The sequence below is a fragment of the Thalassophryne amazonica genome, chromosome 13 (genome assembly GCF_902500255.1).
Source record: "Thalassophryne amazonica chromosome 13, fThaAma1.1, whole genome shotgun sequence".
In the NCBI taxonomy this organism is placed as follows: domain Eukaryota; kingdom Metazoa; phylum Chordata; class Actinopteri; order Batrachoidiformes; family Batrachoididae; genus Thalassophryne; species Thalassophryne amazonica.
The window spans coordinates 77,451,164-77,467,822 of NC_047115.1; the positions used below are offsets into that span (position 1 = coordinate 77,451,164).

The 16,659-nt window shown below is 40.9% G+C and overlaps 1 protein-coding gene across 3 annotated transcripts in view; it reads right to left on the minus strand.

The window, feature by feature from the left end:
• blnk (B cell linker) overlaps positions 1 to 16,659 on the minus strand; it is a 164,619-nt gene that overhangs the window by 34,900 nt on the left and 113,060 nt on the right. For all 3 annotated transcript variants that reach the window (XM_034185163.1, XM_034185164.1, XM_034185165.1), the window contains 5 exons: positions 16,573 to 16,642; positions 7,738 to 7,818; positions 1,046 to 1,071; positions 922 to 944; positions 767 to 823 (listed from right to left, as the gene is read on the minus strand). In XM_034185163.1, the coding sequence (XP_034041054.1) occupies positions 767 to 823; positions 922 to 944; positions 1,046 to 1,071; positions 7,738 to 7,818; positions 16,573 to 16,642 (257 nt within the window). The remainder of the gene's footprint in view (positions 1 to 766; positions 824 to 921; positions 945 to 1,045; positions 1,072 to 7,737; positions 7,819 to 16,572; positions 16,643 to 16,659) is intronic.

Below are 16,659 nucleotides of genomic sequence, written 5' to 3' on the forward strand. Positions count from 1 at the left end.
CCGCACACTCACGTGTAATTTGTGTTGCTCGGTAACACACTCATAGGGCACTTAGAAAATGTATGTCTATTTGCACAGCCAGCTTGAAAGTAGTTCGACACTGCCAATAATTTCGTGCAGCTCCTTGGCCGCGGCATGATATGTCCAACCTGTGTATGACATGATGTACGAATGTTGCGAACATGATCAGATGGCAGTGTGACCTCATCTTGCCTGCCGTTCGAATGGGTTTCCTGCACGAGCGGCACACGAATATAGAGTGCATGTTACGTGCCTGAATGGATGTGGTGACTGCTGTACCAGGCGTTTGAGTGTAGCTCTGATTTTCCACGAGTGCCTTCATGCGCCATTCTGCCTCAATGGTGTTATGTGTGAAGGGGCCATTACAACATTAATCAAAATAAAGGCTTGAAAATAAAGGTTTTGAAAAGTAATTCCCAATAAAGGATGCACATCATCATGCTATGCGCAAGCCATATCCAAAAGCTGAGGCTGATCTGATGAATAGTCAGAGAGATATGCGAGCCACATACTCCCACTCACACAGATGCTTCTTATTTTATAGATAGATAAAAACATTCTCACTGACTTTACATATATACTGTTTCACTAAATTATAATATGTGCAGTGGAGAAAATTCAGTTTGGAAGGTTTTAGCTGAGGTTTATGTAAAGTTTATCTGCAACTGTGACTTCCTCTCCTCCATTTGATGGTGAAGGTAATAAACATTCTCATTGTGTCTATTGTCATGGTTTCGAGTCCTACCTGGGGTTTGCTATTGGTGGTAAACAAAGTGGCAATGCTGCAGGGGCTGGACACGGTCTGTAGGGCAGATATGACCCAATAATAATGACATTATACACTTTATTAGTTAAAATATAGAAACAAAACCAGCTCACAAACAGAATATTCAAACTGACCTGTTTGCTGGTGCACACCTTTCCTTTAAAGTCACCAGAAAAAGGTAAAAAATATTAATACGACATTTAATAACTTTGAAAAAAATCACTTAAGCCCTTATAAAATGTACTTTAAGAAACCTACCTGTTGGTCGGGAACTTCATAAAAATCTGAAACAGAAACAAAAAGAATGAATGAATGAATGATCAAATACATGAATGAATAAATAAATAAAAAGAGTAAATACAGCATCTTGAAAGTATTCACAGAAATCACATGTACACAAGTATTCACAGCCTTTGCTCAATACTTTGTTGATGTACCTTTTGGCAGCAATTATAGCTTCAAGTCTTCTGCCCATTCCTCTTTGTAGCATCTCCCAAGCTCCATCAGGTTGGATGGGGAGCATTGGTGCACAGCCATTTTCAGAGATGTTCAATTGGATTCAGGTCTGAGCTCCGGCTGGGCCACTTAAGGACATTCATCAGTTTGTCCTGAAGTCACCCCAGTCTGAGGTCAAGAGCCTTCTGGAGCAGGTTTTCATCCTGGATGTGTCTGTACACTGCTACATTTATCTTCCCCTCAATCCTGACTAGTCTCCCTGTTCCTGCCACTGAAAAACATCCCCACAGAATGATGTTGCCACCACCATGAAGCATGGTGGTGGCAACATCAGAGATGGTGCCTGCCTCCTCCAAATGTAACTGTTCTGGTTTTGCCCCAGTGGTCCGTTTGCCTGTGGTTTTTGGTTCTATATATATTTTTTGGGTTGTCATCTGTCTGTTGCCTGTGAATCCTGTCCTTGTAGTTTACACACTATGTTCTACTTTCCAGAGGTGTCAAGTAACGAAGTACAAATACTTCGTTACTGTACTTAAGTACACTTTTTAGGTATCTATACTTTACTCCATTACTTATTTTTCTGCCTACTTCCGACTTCTACTTATTACATTTTCACACAAGTATCTGTACTTTCTATTCCTTACATTTTTAAAACAAACAGCCTCGTTACTCTTGGCTTCAGCGCCGGTGGATGTGCGCTGACAGCGCACATCCACCGGCGCGGCTTTACCGAGGTGCCAGCGCGGATTTATCTGACCATGGGTCCGAAGAAGGCACTGACGGCGGAGGAGGGAGACGATATCAAGAAGTCCCTGGACTTTTTGTCTGAGGAAATCTCTGTTGTTAAAATGCAGCAGAAATCCATTATGGAGCTGGTGGAAGAAGTGAAGGCTCTCCGGATCCAGAATGCCGAGAAAGACCGGCGTCTGGTGTACCTGGAGAACCGTGTTGCAGAGTTGGAACAGTACACAAGGATGAACGACGTTATTATTACAGGAATTCATATTAAACCTCGATCCTACGCACGGGCGGTGTCAGAAGACAGCGGAGGGGAGGCCAGCGAGCAGGAGGCCAGCTCAGTGGAACAACAGGTGGCTGACTTCCTGCAATCTAAAGGTATTCAAATGGACTGTAATAACATTGAAGCGTGCCACCCCCTGCCCAGGAGAGAGGATGGAGACAAGCGAGCTGTTATAATGAGGTTTGTCAACAGAAAACATAAAATGGCATTGTTAAAACAGGGACGGAAACTTAAAGGAACAAACATATTCATCAATGAACATCTGACCAAAAGAAACGCAGACATCGTCAGAAAAGCTCGTCTCTTAAAAAAGCAGGGAAAAATTCAACAGACATGGACATCCAACTGCAAAACATTCATCAAACTGAACGGAACACCAGAACAAGCGAAGGTTATGGTAATCAGGAACATCAAGGAACTGGACAAATACGACCAATAAGGTATGAGGACACAAACACATCACAACACCATGACACAGACCAGAGGAACCTATTCATCTACTACATCATCTACATCTGGAGACAAGAAGGATATAACTGGCAGGATTGCTGATCATGGAAAACTAGAACTGAGAACATTTAAATACACAGACCACAATGTACTGGACTTGGAGCACGATATAGACCCCGACAATAATTTCTTCTCAAATATTAATGACAGTTGTTGCTATTATACAGATGAACAGTTTAATCGGATCATTAAAACGGATAACAAATTATCAATAATCCATTTCAACAGCAGAAGTCTGTATGCAAACTTTAACAACATTAAAGAATATTTAAGTCAATTTAAAAAAAAAATTAACATAATTGCTATATCAGAAACATGGATCAATGAAGATAAAGGAATGGATTTTGAACCAGTCGAAGCAGTGGTTTGCAGATTGAAGCAATGCTTCAACCTATTGTTTCGTTTATTCTTTCTTTCTTTCGCTTAATTTTCCCCCGCTAAAACCCTAAAGAGCATACTTCTGTGAGTATTATTTACCTTTTCTATGTTAAACCGACCTGTTATGGTCTTCTGAAACAGTTGATAGATGTATTTTATAACTTAAAAATGGGAGCGACGCTAACACGTTAGCATGTCTATGGCATTTTCAATGTTAAAAGTTAGCATGAAGCAGTTCCAGCTGTCTTCACGTTCGGGTGCATTTGTTTTCAAATTGTAATATTTCTTAAATTTATTTTTGTTTATATATTAATAATCTAATGATAATTATTATATAGAATTTCAGAGAAAGAGACAAAAAGAACCTGAATAGAAACACAACAGAAAATAAAATATAAAAGCAACTAACAATGAACATACATACATACAGAAATAAATAAGTGTTTCCTGTGAACACCTAGTGACTCTTACACCTCCATTTCATCCCTGTTTTATTTAAGTTTAATGACAGTTTATTTCGGTCAAACCATATTGTCAATGTGTTAATTTCTTCAGTGATTTCCTAGAAAACTGCTGCATCCTAGTAAGAGCAGAATACTACTGGAATGAATCTGAATAAGGAAAGTTTTTTTTTTTTTTTCTCACTAAATGGATGCTGCACTCACTCCAGTTTATTGTCTGGAATAGTCCCAGATTGCATTTCAGAGCTTCTAGAATTGAAACATTTTCATGCAGGTGGTGTTGGGGGGTAATTTTGGGTTTTGGGTCTTGGGCCACATGTAGAACGAATCAGTTATTAAATTAAGCTTTCAATTCATATAGTGGCATCTACCTTTTTTTTTTTTTTTTTTTTTTTTTTTAAGGTTACTTTATACTTTTATACTTTAAGTAGGTTTTTAAGCACATACTTTTTCACTTTTACTTGAGTAAAAAGGTCAAGTTGATACTTCAACTTTTACCAGTGTTTTTAAACTGCAGTATCTATACTTCTACTTAAGTAACAAATGTGTGTACTTTTGACACCACTGCTACTTTCTGCTTTTGTCTCCTTCTTCAGGTATGTGTGTGGGTGTGTCACCTCTTGTCTGTCATGTGTCTTCTGTTCCTCGCTCCCGGTGAGTGGGTGTGTCTTCGCTGGTCTGTCATGTACTCCTGTCTCCCTACACCCTGCATGTGTGTGTGTGTGTGTGTGTGTGTACGTTGTCTCTGTCTGTCTTTTGTGTCTGGTGTGTGTTGCCATCCTCGGTGTATGTTGATCATGTGTTTTTGGTTACGTGTCTGCCCCCAGTCCGTCTTTCCACCTGCTTCCTGTGCTCAGTTTATTCTTTGTTCCATATCCTTGTTCTGTTTTTTTTCTGGGTTTTGGTTTTGAGTGAAGTTTGGTTCTGATTGTCATTATGTTTTATCACCCTGATTTGTCATTTTCAGTTTTCTATGGGTTGCCTTTTGTCACCTCTGTGGATGTTTTTGATTTCCATGTTATTTCTTGTCTGCTGCGGTTTAGGCTGGTGATTGTAGTTTATTTCTTACTAACCTTTTGTTGTTTGTATTATTATTATTATTATTCTATCACTGGTTATTTGTCTGTTTAATTAATTGTCTTCCTGTGTTCCGTTCTTTCACGTGCCCCTTTAGTTCCACCTCAGTGAATGTCACACACCTGTTGTCACTTTCATCTTTGTTATTTAAGCACTTCCTTGTTGCCTATGTTTTGACAGTGTTCATTGTGACTGTCTCTCTGGTCTCTGCACTTCCGTGTACGTTCTGTGAGTATATGCCATCATTCAGTATTTCCAAACTCCCCGTGTTTTTCTTGCCTTTGGTTGTTTGACTCCATACGATTTTGTGTTTTTGGACTCCGTTCCCTGAGCCCCCCATTTTACACACTATGTGGATTTGGTCACTTTGGCTACACTTGTATAATAAATCACCTTGGATTCTCACATAAATCCCACATCTGGCTGCCTGCAATACTGGGATCATTTTCTGACTCTTAGTGAACTTAACTGAACAATCATGCCTGGCATTCACTCCAAAGACTTCAATCTTTGTCTTATCAGACCAGAGAAGTTTGTTTCTCATAGTCTGAGAGTCCTTCAGGTGCCCTTTCACAAACTCCAGATGGGCTGCCATGTGCCTTTTACTAAGGAGTGGCTTCTGTTTGACCACTCTACCATACAAGCCTGATTGGTGGATTACTGCAGGGATGGTTGTCTTTCTGGAAGGTTCTTCTCTCTCCACAGAGGAATGCTGGAGCTCTCACAGAGTGACCATAGAGTTCTTGGTCACCTCCCTGACGAAAGCCCTTCTCTCTGATTGCTCAGTTTAGATGGGCAGTCAGCTCTAGGAAGAGTCCTGGTGGATCCCAACTTCTTCCATTTATGCATTACGGAGGCCACTGTGCTCATTAGGACCTTCAAAGTAGTGGAAATGTTTATGTATCCTTCCCCAGATTTGTGCCTTGAGACAATCCTGTCTCGGAGGTCTACAGACAATTCCTTTGACTTCATGCTTGGTTTGTGCTCTGACATGCACTGTCAACTGTGAGACCTTATATGTAGACAGGTATGTTCTTTTCCAAATCATGTCCAGTCAATTGATTTTACCCCAGGTGGACTCCAATTAAGCTGAAAAAACATCTCAAGGATGATCAGTGGAAAGAGGATGCACTTGAGCTCAATTGTGAGCTTCATGGCAAAAGCTGTGAATACTTATCTACAGTGGGGTAAAAAGTATTTAGTTAGTCCCTGATTGTGCAAGTTCTCCTACTTAGAAAGATGAGAGAGGTCTGTAATTTTCAACATAGCTACACTTCAACTGTGAGAGACAAAATGAGAAAAAAAAAAAAAAAAATCCAGGAAAACACATTGCAGGATTTTTTTTTTTTTATGAATTTATTTGTACATTATGGTGGAAAATAAGTATTTGGTCAATAACAAAGATTCAACTCAATACTTTGTAACATAATCTTTGTTGGCAATGACAGAGGTCAAACATTTCCTGTAAGTCTTCATCAGGTTTGCACACACTGTAGCTGGTATTTTGGCCCATTCCTCCATGTAGATCTCCTCTAGAGCCATGATGTTTTGGGGCTGTCGCTGGGCAACACAGACTTTCAACTCCCTCCACAAATTCTCTATGGGGTTGAGGTCTGGAGACTGGCTTGGCCAATCCAGGACCTTGAAATGCTTTACAGAGCCACTCCTTCATTGCCCGAGCGGTGTGTTTGGGATCATTGTCATGCTGGAAGACCCAGCCACGTTGCATCTTCAGTGCTCTCACTGAGGGAAGGAAGTTTTGGCTTAAAATCTCATGATACACGGCCCTGTTCATTCTTCCCTTAACACTGATCAGTCGTCCTGTCCCCTTTGCAGAAAAACGGCCCCAAAGCATGATGTTTCCACGCCCATCCTTCACAGGATATGGTGTTCTTGGAATGCAACTCAGCATTCTTCTTCCTCCAAACAGGACGAGTTGAGTTTTTACCAAAATGTTCTATTTTGGTTTCATCTGACCACATGATATTCTCCTAATCCTCTTCTGGATCATCCATATGCTCTCTGGCAAACTTCAGATGGGCCTGGACATGTACTGGCTTAAGCAGGAGGACACGCCTGGCATTGCAGGATTTGAGTCCCTCTCTGCGTAGTGTGTAGCCTTTGTTACTTTGGTCCCAGCTCTCTGCAGGTCATTCATCAGGTCCCTCTGTGTAGTTCTGGGATTTTTGTTCACCGTTCTCATGATCATTTTGACCCCACGGGATGACATCTTGCGTGGAGCCCCAGATCGAGGGAGATTGTCAAAGGTCTTCTATGTCTTCTATTTTCTTACAATTGCTCCCACAGTTGATTTATTCACACCAACCTGCTTGACTACTGTAGATTCACTCTTCCCAGCCTGGTGCACATCTACAATTTTCTTCCTGGTGTCCTTCGACAGCTCTTTGGTCTTGGCCATGGTTGGGTTTGGAGTCTGATTGTTTGAGGCTGTGGATACGTGTCTTTTATACAGATAACGAGTTCAAACAGATGCCATTAATACAGGTAACAAGTGGAGGACAGAAGAGCTTCTTAAAGAAGAAGTTGCAAGTCTGTGAGAGCCAGAACTCTTGCTTGTTTGTGGGTGACCAGATACTTATTTTCCACCGTAATTTACAAATAAATTCTTTAAAAATCCTACAATGTGATTTCCTGGATTTTTTTTCCTCATTTTGTCTCTCATAGCTGAAGTGTACCTATGTTGAAAATTACAGACCTCTCTCATCTTTCTAAGTAGGAGAACTTGCACAATCAGGGACTGACTAAATACTTTTTTACCCCACTCTACATGTGATTTCTTAGTTAGTTTTAATCATTTGCAAAAAAAAAACAAAAAAAAAACAACCAAACAAACAAAAAAACCCTAAACTTTTTTTCACATTATGGGGTATTGTGTGGAGAATTTGTAGGAAAAAAAATTCATCCATTTTGGAATAAGGCTGTAACATAACAAAATGTGGAAAATGTAAGGCTCTCTGATTACTTTCTGGATGCACTTTAGATTTCAGTGAACAGTAATGACCAAACTAAAATCTATGGTAGTTTACCAGGAGTGGGTGGTTGACCGGGTGAAGGTTTTGGCAGCACAGGGTGCCTCCCTGGTCTTCTCACACCATGCATCAGGTGATCTGAGGAAGAACAACAGAAGGATTTTAATAACCTCTGCCAAGAAGGTCTTGTTTTTGTTGCAGTTTGTCAGTCAGCCAAAGAGTCAGGTAGCAAGATATCTCAAAAAGACATAGATTTTGATTAAATTTGGTACAGAGGTCAGCCCTGAGCCCAGGACAGTGGGCCTCATTTACGAATATGAGTGCAGAAATGTTCTTACTCTCCACATAAAAGAAGTGTGTGCAGAAAAATCACCGCTGGATTGTGTGCAGAAAAATCACCACCGGATTGATGACATGTGCGTACCCGCCAATTTTGTTCCCACCACCATGCGTACATTTGTGAATCAGAATCACTCTAAACTGACAGGCACGTGCATGCCAGGTGCAGTCTATATACAATATGGCCACACATCTACAGCATTTTTCCATACAAGGACAATCCGTTTGTTGTGCCACGAAGAGCAGCGCTATGCAGAATGAAGACAGATGTTGGTTGTGAATAAGACATGGCACCACAATTAAATAGAGACAGAAGAATTTCACAACAGCAGGAAGTGAAATAATTGCGTCAAAGCTGGAGGCAAATAAAGACTGGCCGAAAAGCTCTGTGGCCTAAGGTTTTGACAAGAAAAAGTTATTGACAAAAAATGAATTGCAGACCAAAATTGCTATAAACATGAGGAGGAAGTGACATCATCATGAAGTGGTATTTGTTGGAGGAATGACTCACAAAGTGCTGATCTACCAAGAACCATCACTCACATCATTTATTTATAATTAAATGATATTTGCAAATTTTGTGTTTTCTGAAAATAATAAGTGCAGAACAAAATACTATGTAAATGACTATGGCATTGTTGTTGGCAAAAAGTTAATTAATTAGTTCAAACAACATGTTTTTATATACCCCAAATGTTCTTTAAAATAAATCCAATTCATAAATTTAACTCAGCTGCAGATTTAATGATGGTAGTAATTGTTGTGAGTGACTGATCAATTATAGGTTATATATAATTACATATTATTATAATTATATAAACATTTCAATAAAGGAAAAACTGTGACATTGCAATATGAACATTCTCATATACTCCACTGTACATAGCCAACTAACTGAACTGGTATAGGTGATGATGACAGCATGTGATGAAGATGAAAAGTTCACGGTTATGTAATACATTAGTGAATTAAATTATTTTGTTTAATAATATTAAATTTTTAAATAATAAAGCCTTCAAAACACAAACAGAATTAATATACTATGTATTTAGTTAAAAAGGTGTGTTTTTACCCAAGGCCATCAAATATGGTTATCGAAGGCTTTGTGTCCATCCATCCGTTACTCTTATAACTGCCAAAGTCTTTGAATTCACAGGGACCATTCTTGGGACACAGACTTTGGACAAGTTTGAAGATGGCTAAACTTGACCTATTTTAAGAGCTATTTTAAAAAGCAACATTCTGTTTCATATTTTTATGCTATGAATCATGCATAAAACTTTTGTTTATTTTACATCACTGGCTGGTCTCACTCTGGTGCTTTAAAACGGCTTTGTTTATCTGTAAATATAAAATGTTTCTCATATATTTTGTAAAAGGCTGTGAGAAATAAACACTTCTAAAACTGAAAATGCTTTTAGTGTAACCTGATAACACCTCTGGGGTGATTTACAAGACATTTCGTGGACGCTATCATGGTCACGTCACCGGCTGGTCTAGCTAGCTGCTAACCTTGCTTCATTTGTGTGTAAATATAACATCTTTCTCATATGCTATGTAAAAGCTGCTGACAAATAAACACTTCTAAAACAAAATGGTACTTTTGTAACCTGATAACACCTCGAGTGATTTACAAGACATCTCGCGGACATCAGTGTGCACGCTAACTTCCGCTAACTCAAAGTTAACTATCACGCTTGTCAAAAGCTCATGTATGTGCACACGCACGCTCTCCTGCAGATGCCATTAAAACGTAAAAAAAAAAAAATATTGTTTAAGATTTATTGATTGATTGAGTTTCTTTTTCAGCATTAGTATAAACATACAGAGGTGAATGTGTCAATGATACACTGATAACACAACAAAGAATAAATGCTTACTTCCATTGTGGTCCTTGAGAAATTATCACATCACAAAATAGAGGGGCTTGATTGAACATGTACAAATTATACATAAGACAATAGCATCTTTAATAATTAATGTAAATAACAATAAATGTATATATAAGGAATGCGGTCTTGCCCCAAGTGAAAGAGTTTAAGTGCCTCGGGGTGTTGTTCACAAGTGAGGAGACAATGGAGTGTGAGATTGGCCGGAGAATACACGCAGTAGGGGCGGTATTGCCTTCACTCTGCTGTACTGTTGTGATGAAAGGGGGCTGAGCCAAAAGACGAAGCTCTCGATCTACTCGTCAATCTTCATTCCTACTCTCACCTATTGTTATGAGGATTGGGTTGAAGTGTTTGAAAATGAGTGATGAGTGACTGTGTGTGTGTGTATACACACACACACACACACACACACACACACACACACACACACACACACACACACACACACACACACACACACACACACACACACACAGTTTTGCTCAAAAGTTTACATACCCTGGCAGAATTTTTGCTTTTTTGGCCATTTTTAAAAGAATATGAATGACAACACAAAAACGTTTTTCCCACTCATGGTTAGTGGTTGGGTGAAGCCATTTATTGTCAAACAAATGTGTTTCCTCTTTTTAAATCAAAATGACAAGAGAACTACCCAAATCAACATGAACAAATGTTTACATACCCCTGTTCTTAATACTGTGTATTGCCCCCTTTAACATCAATGACACCTTGGAGTCTTTTGTGGTAGTTGTGCACGAGGCTCTCTGATGGTAAAGCTGCCACTGAATATGTTTTGGACTTTATTTACATCAATTACAAAGAAATACAAACAATATGGCACTCTATGGTATTTCTGTGTAGGCTCTCAGTTGTCCAGGTGGTTTCCATAGTAGAGAAGCTTGAATCTTTGACTGGACTGGGTTGCTTGACGCAAGGTCGTTTCGCTTCAAATTGCAGAAGCTTCCTCAGCTAAAATTCTTGCTCTGGTTGTCTGACTTATGTCTTGACTCTTGTAGAGAAGAATAATCAAGAAGTCACAAAAGCTGGAGTTTTCCCTCCTATCGAGCGGCAGAGTGCTATAGGCTAGTGACTAAACAATAGCTCTAATCAGCACCTACTGTGCTCTAGTTAGCACCCTCATAATGACAGGGCAGCTGTCCCTCTCCTGATGGCTCCCTTGATGACTCTGCTGATGACGTGAATGACTCATTACCATGAACAAAAGACTGAAACTGCTTTGACCTGAGTACCCCATTGTAAACAGAGGATAAAGCGTGTCTCAGACCCCCTCCCCAGTTAAGGCTGGGTTTCAAACGTTTCACAAAGAATGCCTCCTTGAACCCTCTCTCAAACCATTTCTTCTCTCTGGCTAATATTTTAACTTCCTTGTCCTCAAACATGTGGTTAGTGTCTTTAAGGTGGCGATGAACTGCAGACTGAGGTCCACTGGTGCCCTCTCTGCGGTGCTGGTATAGCCTTTTGTGTAAAGGTTGCTTAGTCTCACCGATGTAGTGTTCGTTACAGTTTTCCTGACATCTGATAGAATACACTACATTGCTCTGTTTGTAACTAGGGATCCTGTCCTTAGGGTGAACCAATTTCTGTCTCAAGGTGTAAACCGGTTTAAAGTAAACTTGGATTTTGTGCTGTCTGAAGATCCTCTGTAGTTTTTCCCCTACTCCTGCTAAATAAGGGAGAGACACTCCTCTTCTTCTTGTCTCTGTCTCCTGTCTATCTGGTCTCTTTGTTCTCTGGGACTTTTGCACTTTGTCCAGGGACCATCGTGGGTACCCACATACTGTGAGGGCTTTCCGGACAAGTTGTTGCTCTTTAGCCCTTCCCTCTGCAGTTGTGGGCACCTGTAGGGCTCTGTGTTGAAGCGTCCTGATCACCCCGAGCTTGTGTTCAAGGGGGTGGTTTGAGCCAAACAGCAGATATTGGTCAGTGTGAGTTGGTTTTCTGTAAACCTCTGTCTGGAGTTGCATGTTCTCTCCAATCGTAACATCACAGTCCAAGAAGGCTAAATGGTTGATTCTGGTATCCTCACGTGTGAACTTGATATTGGCGTCCACCGAGTTGATGTGTTCTATAAAGTCCTCAACTTCCTGTTGCTTGATTTTAACCCATGTGTCATCAACATATCTGAACCAGTGACTGGGAGAGATGCCCTGAAAGACGTCAAGGCTGTCTTCTCCACTCGGTCCATGTACAGATTGGCCACAATGGGGGATACCGGAGACCCCATCGCACAACCATGAATCTGCCTGTAGTAATTCCCCCTAAACAGGAAATACGTGGTGTTAAGACAGATCTCCAAGAGTTGGCAGATGTGGTCTGGTGTGAGTTTGGTCCTTTCAAGTAGAGACACATCCTCCAGCAGTCTCTGCCTCACAGCTGAGACAGCCTCAGCGGTGGGGATGCAGGTGAACAATGAAGTCACATCAAATGACACGATTGTTTCATCTGCCTCCAGCTGCAGGTCCTTGATCTTGTTCACAAAATCTTGTGTGTTCTCCACATGGTGGTCTGAGTTACCCACTAGAGGAGCCAAAATCCACTTGAGGTGCTTATGGTAAATCTGCATGGAGTAGACAGTTCTCAAAAATTGAGTGACTGCAAGAAGTAGAAGAGTGAGGAAAGCCACCAAGACACCCAGACAACCCAGAAGAAGTTATATGCTTACGTGGCTATGATTGGAGAAATTATGCACAGTGCAAGCTTTGCATTTTGTATCACCAGTTATCCATCTTCATGATGAAGTGGTATAGAGGAGGATTTTCTTAAAAAGAAGACCTGAAAGTTTAGCTACAAATTGCCAGAAGGTACATCTGAGATGCAAACCTGGATTTGATCTGCTCTACTCCACTATGAAGCTTAGAGTAGTGATGCAAGTAGGGCTGGCTTTCCTCACTCTTCTCCTTCTTGCAGTTTTTGAGAACTGTCTACTCCGTGCAGATTTACCATAGCGTGCCATACTGTTTGTATTTCTTTGTAATTAATGTAAATGAAGTCCAAGACATATTCAGTGGCAGCTTTACCATCAGAGAGCCTCGTCCACAACCACCACAAAAGACTCCAAGTTGTCATTGACGTTAAAGGGGGCAATACACAGTATTAAGAACAGGGGTATGTAAACATCTGTTCTATGTAAACTTTGGATCAGGGTCATTTGGATAGTTGTCTTGTCATTTTGATTTAAAAAGAGGAAACACAGTTGTTTGACAAAAATGGCTTCACCCAACCACTAACCATGAGTGAAAAAAAGTTTTTGTGTTGTCATTCATATTCTCTTAAAAATGGCCAAAAAAGCAAAAAAAAAAAAAAAGTAAGTCCCTTCGGCTGCTCCCTTGTTTGCACTCGCGGTCGCCACAGCAAATCCAAGGTGGATCTGGATGTTGAATTGGCAAGTTTTACGCCGGATGCCCTTCCTGACGCAACTCCACATTACATGGAGAAATGTGGCAGGGGTGGGATTTGAACCTGGAACCTTCTGCACTGAAACCAAGCGCATTAACCACTTGGCCGCCACCACCCCCCCCCTCTCTCTCTCTCTCTCTCTCTCTCTCTCTCTCTCTCTCTCTCTCTCTCTCTCTCTCTCTCTATATATATATACATATACGAGGGCTGTCAATAAAGTAACGGTCCTTTTTATTTTTTTCAAAAACTATATGGATTTCATTCATATGTTTTTACGTCAGACATGCTTGAACCCTCGTGCGCATGCGTGAGTTTTTCCACGCCTGTCGGTGACGTCATTCGCCTGTGAGCACTCCTTGTGGGAGGAGTCGTCCAGCCCCTCGTCGGAATTCCTTTGTCTGAGAAGTTGCTGAGAGACTGGCGCTTTGTTTGATCAAAATTTTTTCTAAACCTGTGAGACACATCGAAGTGGACACGGTTCGAAAAATTAAGCTGGTTTTCAGTGAAAGTTTTAACGGCTGATGAGAGATTTTGAGGTGATTCTGTCGCTTTAAGGACTTCCCACGGTGCGAGACGTCGCTCAGCGCTCTCAGCCGCCGTCGTCAGCTTGTTCAAGCTGAAAACCTCCACATTTCAGGCTCTATTGATCCAGGACGTCGTGAGAGAACAGAGAAGTTTCAGAAGAAGTCGGTTTCAGCATTTTATCCGGATATTCCACTGTTAAAGGAGATTTTTTTAATGAAAGACGTGTGGACGGGTCCGCGCGTCGGGATGCAGCCGACGCGGCGCGGCGGCACAGGAAAAACACCTCCGTGTTGATAACCATTTGTAAAATCCAGGCGGCTTTTGATGGCTTTCAGTGGAGTGAGTATATGAGAAATTGTTTAACAGGCAGGACATGTTCCAACTTGTCCTTAAGGCTTTCAACTGAGGTGTTTTTCCTGTGGCGGAGCGTCACGGCGGCTGCGTCCCGACGCGCGGACCTGTCCACACGTCTTTCATTAAAAAAATCTCCTTTAACAGTGGAATATCCGGATAAAATGCTGAAACCGACTTCTTCTGAAACTTCTCTGTTCTCTCACGACGTCCTGGATCAATAGAACCTGAAATGTGGAGGTTTTCAGCTTGAACAAGCTGACGACAGCAGCTGAGAGCGCAGCGCGACGTCTCGCTCCGTGGGAAGTCCTTAAAGCGACAGAATCACCTCAAAATCTCTCATCAGCCGTTAAAATTTTCACTGAAAACCAGCTTAATTTTTCGAACCGTGTCCACTTCGATGTGTCTCACAGGTTTAGAAAAAATTTTGATCAAACAAAGCGCCAGTCTCTCAGCAACTTCTCAGACAAAGGAATTCTGACGAGGGGCTGGACAACTCCTCCCACAAGGCGTGCTCACAGGCGAATGACGTCACCGACAGGCGTGGAAAAACTCACGCATGCGCACGAGGGTTCAAGCATGTCTGACGTAAAAACATATGAATGAAATCCATATAGTTTTTGAAAAAAATAAAAAGGACCGTAACTTTATTGACAGCCCACGTATATATATATATATATATATATATATATATATATATATATATATATATATCAGCATCTTGATATGGCACACCTGTGAGGTGGGATGGATTATCTCAGCAAAGGAGAAGTGCTCACTATCACAGATTTAGACTGGTTTGTGAACAATATTTGAAGGAAATGGTGATATTGTGTATGTGGAAAAAGTTTTAGATCTTTGAGTTCATCTCATACAAAATGGGAGCAAAACCAAAAGTGTTGCGTTTATATTTTTGTTGAGTGTATTATTGAGTAATTCCTATAATAATAATAATAATAATAGTGAAACAGGGCTGCACGGTGCCTTCGTGGTTTGCCCTATTTGCCTCACAGCAAAAAGGTTTCAGAATAGATCTTCTCCCTGTGTTTACATGGGTTGTGGGTTGCCTCCAGGTGCTCCAACTTCCTCCCTCATCCAAAGACATGCAGGTTCGGTGAAGTGGAAACTTTAAACTGACTCTGAGTATGAATGTCTTTGTTTATATGTGGCTCTGGGGCAGTCTGGTGTCCTGTCCAGAGCCTACGCTGCCTCTCACCGTCTGACTACTGGGATAGGCTCCAGCCCCCCATGACCCTTGACTGCAGTAAGTGGGTACAGAAAATGACTGAATGAATAACTGTGAAACAGCAAGCAACTACAAGCAAACACAACATCATAAAGGAGTGTCCCTTTATCACAGTACTGGTTTGGCAAGATGTTCATCAAAAGTTTGGCAACACTTTCAGACACTGAGTTTTCATTATTTAAATCGTCATGTATAAAGTATCTACAAAATAATTACAAGACAGTGGGAATTTATACCTGCAAGAAACAAAGCACAAAATTTATCACATAATCAAATTTTACTTCCTGCTGTCCACATGAGCACAAATACATTATAAAATATATGTGTGCGGTTATGATTATGTCCCACTATCACAAATACGCTCACAGTAAAGCTAAGATGAACTCTGAATACTTACCCCTGAAAGTACAGACAAATAAGGCATTCATTTACTTTGTTAAAGCAGTGAGGTAGGAATGGCATAGTTTCTCACTCTTAGAGGGTACTTTTAGTGTGATAAATAATTTCTGAATTACTCAAATATCAAAATTTTAAGAACCTTAAAGTCAGGACATATACTCGGGGAGCTATAACCACTACCTTTGCACCCCCCCCCCCCCCCCCCCCCCCAGGACTAAACCAAACCAACTTTTTTAGGTTCCTTAGATGACCCCAAAACACAATCAGGATGTTCCCAAAAATAACAACTTAAATATCACAGAGATTCAATGATAAGGGTCTGTTGGTGGCCATTTTGGATGCCATTTTGAATCTTAAACCCATGAATGAATTTAGTTTAGGCACAAATGAATTTGCTGTGACCTGCAATGGTCTTCCCATTGAATCTGTTGCTTAAAGGTGTTTTAGTGGAAAACCCTATTTTGCTGGCCATCTTGGATGCCATCTTGGATAACTGGCTTGAGGCCAGTTTTTATTTTTGGGAACATCCTGATTGTGTTTTGGGGTCATCTAAGGAACCTAAGGAAGTTGGTTTGGTTTAGTCCTGGGGGGAAGGGGGGTGCAAAGGCAGTGGTCATAGCTCCCCTAGTGATACTGCTAAATTGGTAGTTTCAAACCATGGCTAGATTTAAGAGCCTTAAGCCTGTTTTATGATATGAATATGTCAGCCGATGTGTGGCTTACCAGCAGGTGGACTTTCTTCAGGTTCTATGTAGTTATCATCATTACCGCCATCTGGTTCAATGTAGTCTTCCTACAAGACAACAAAAT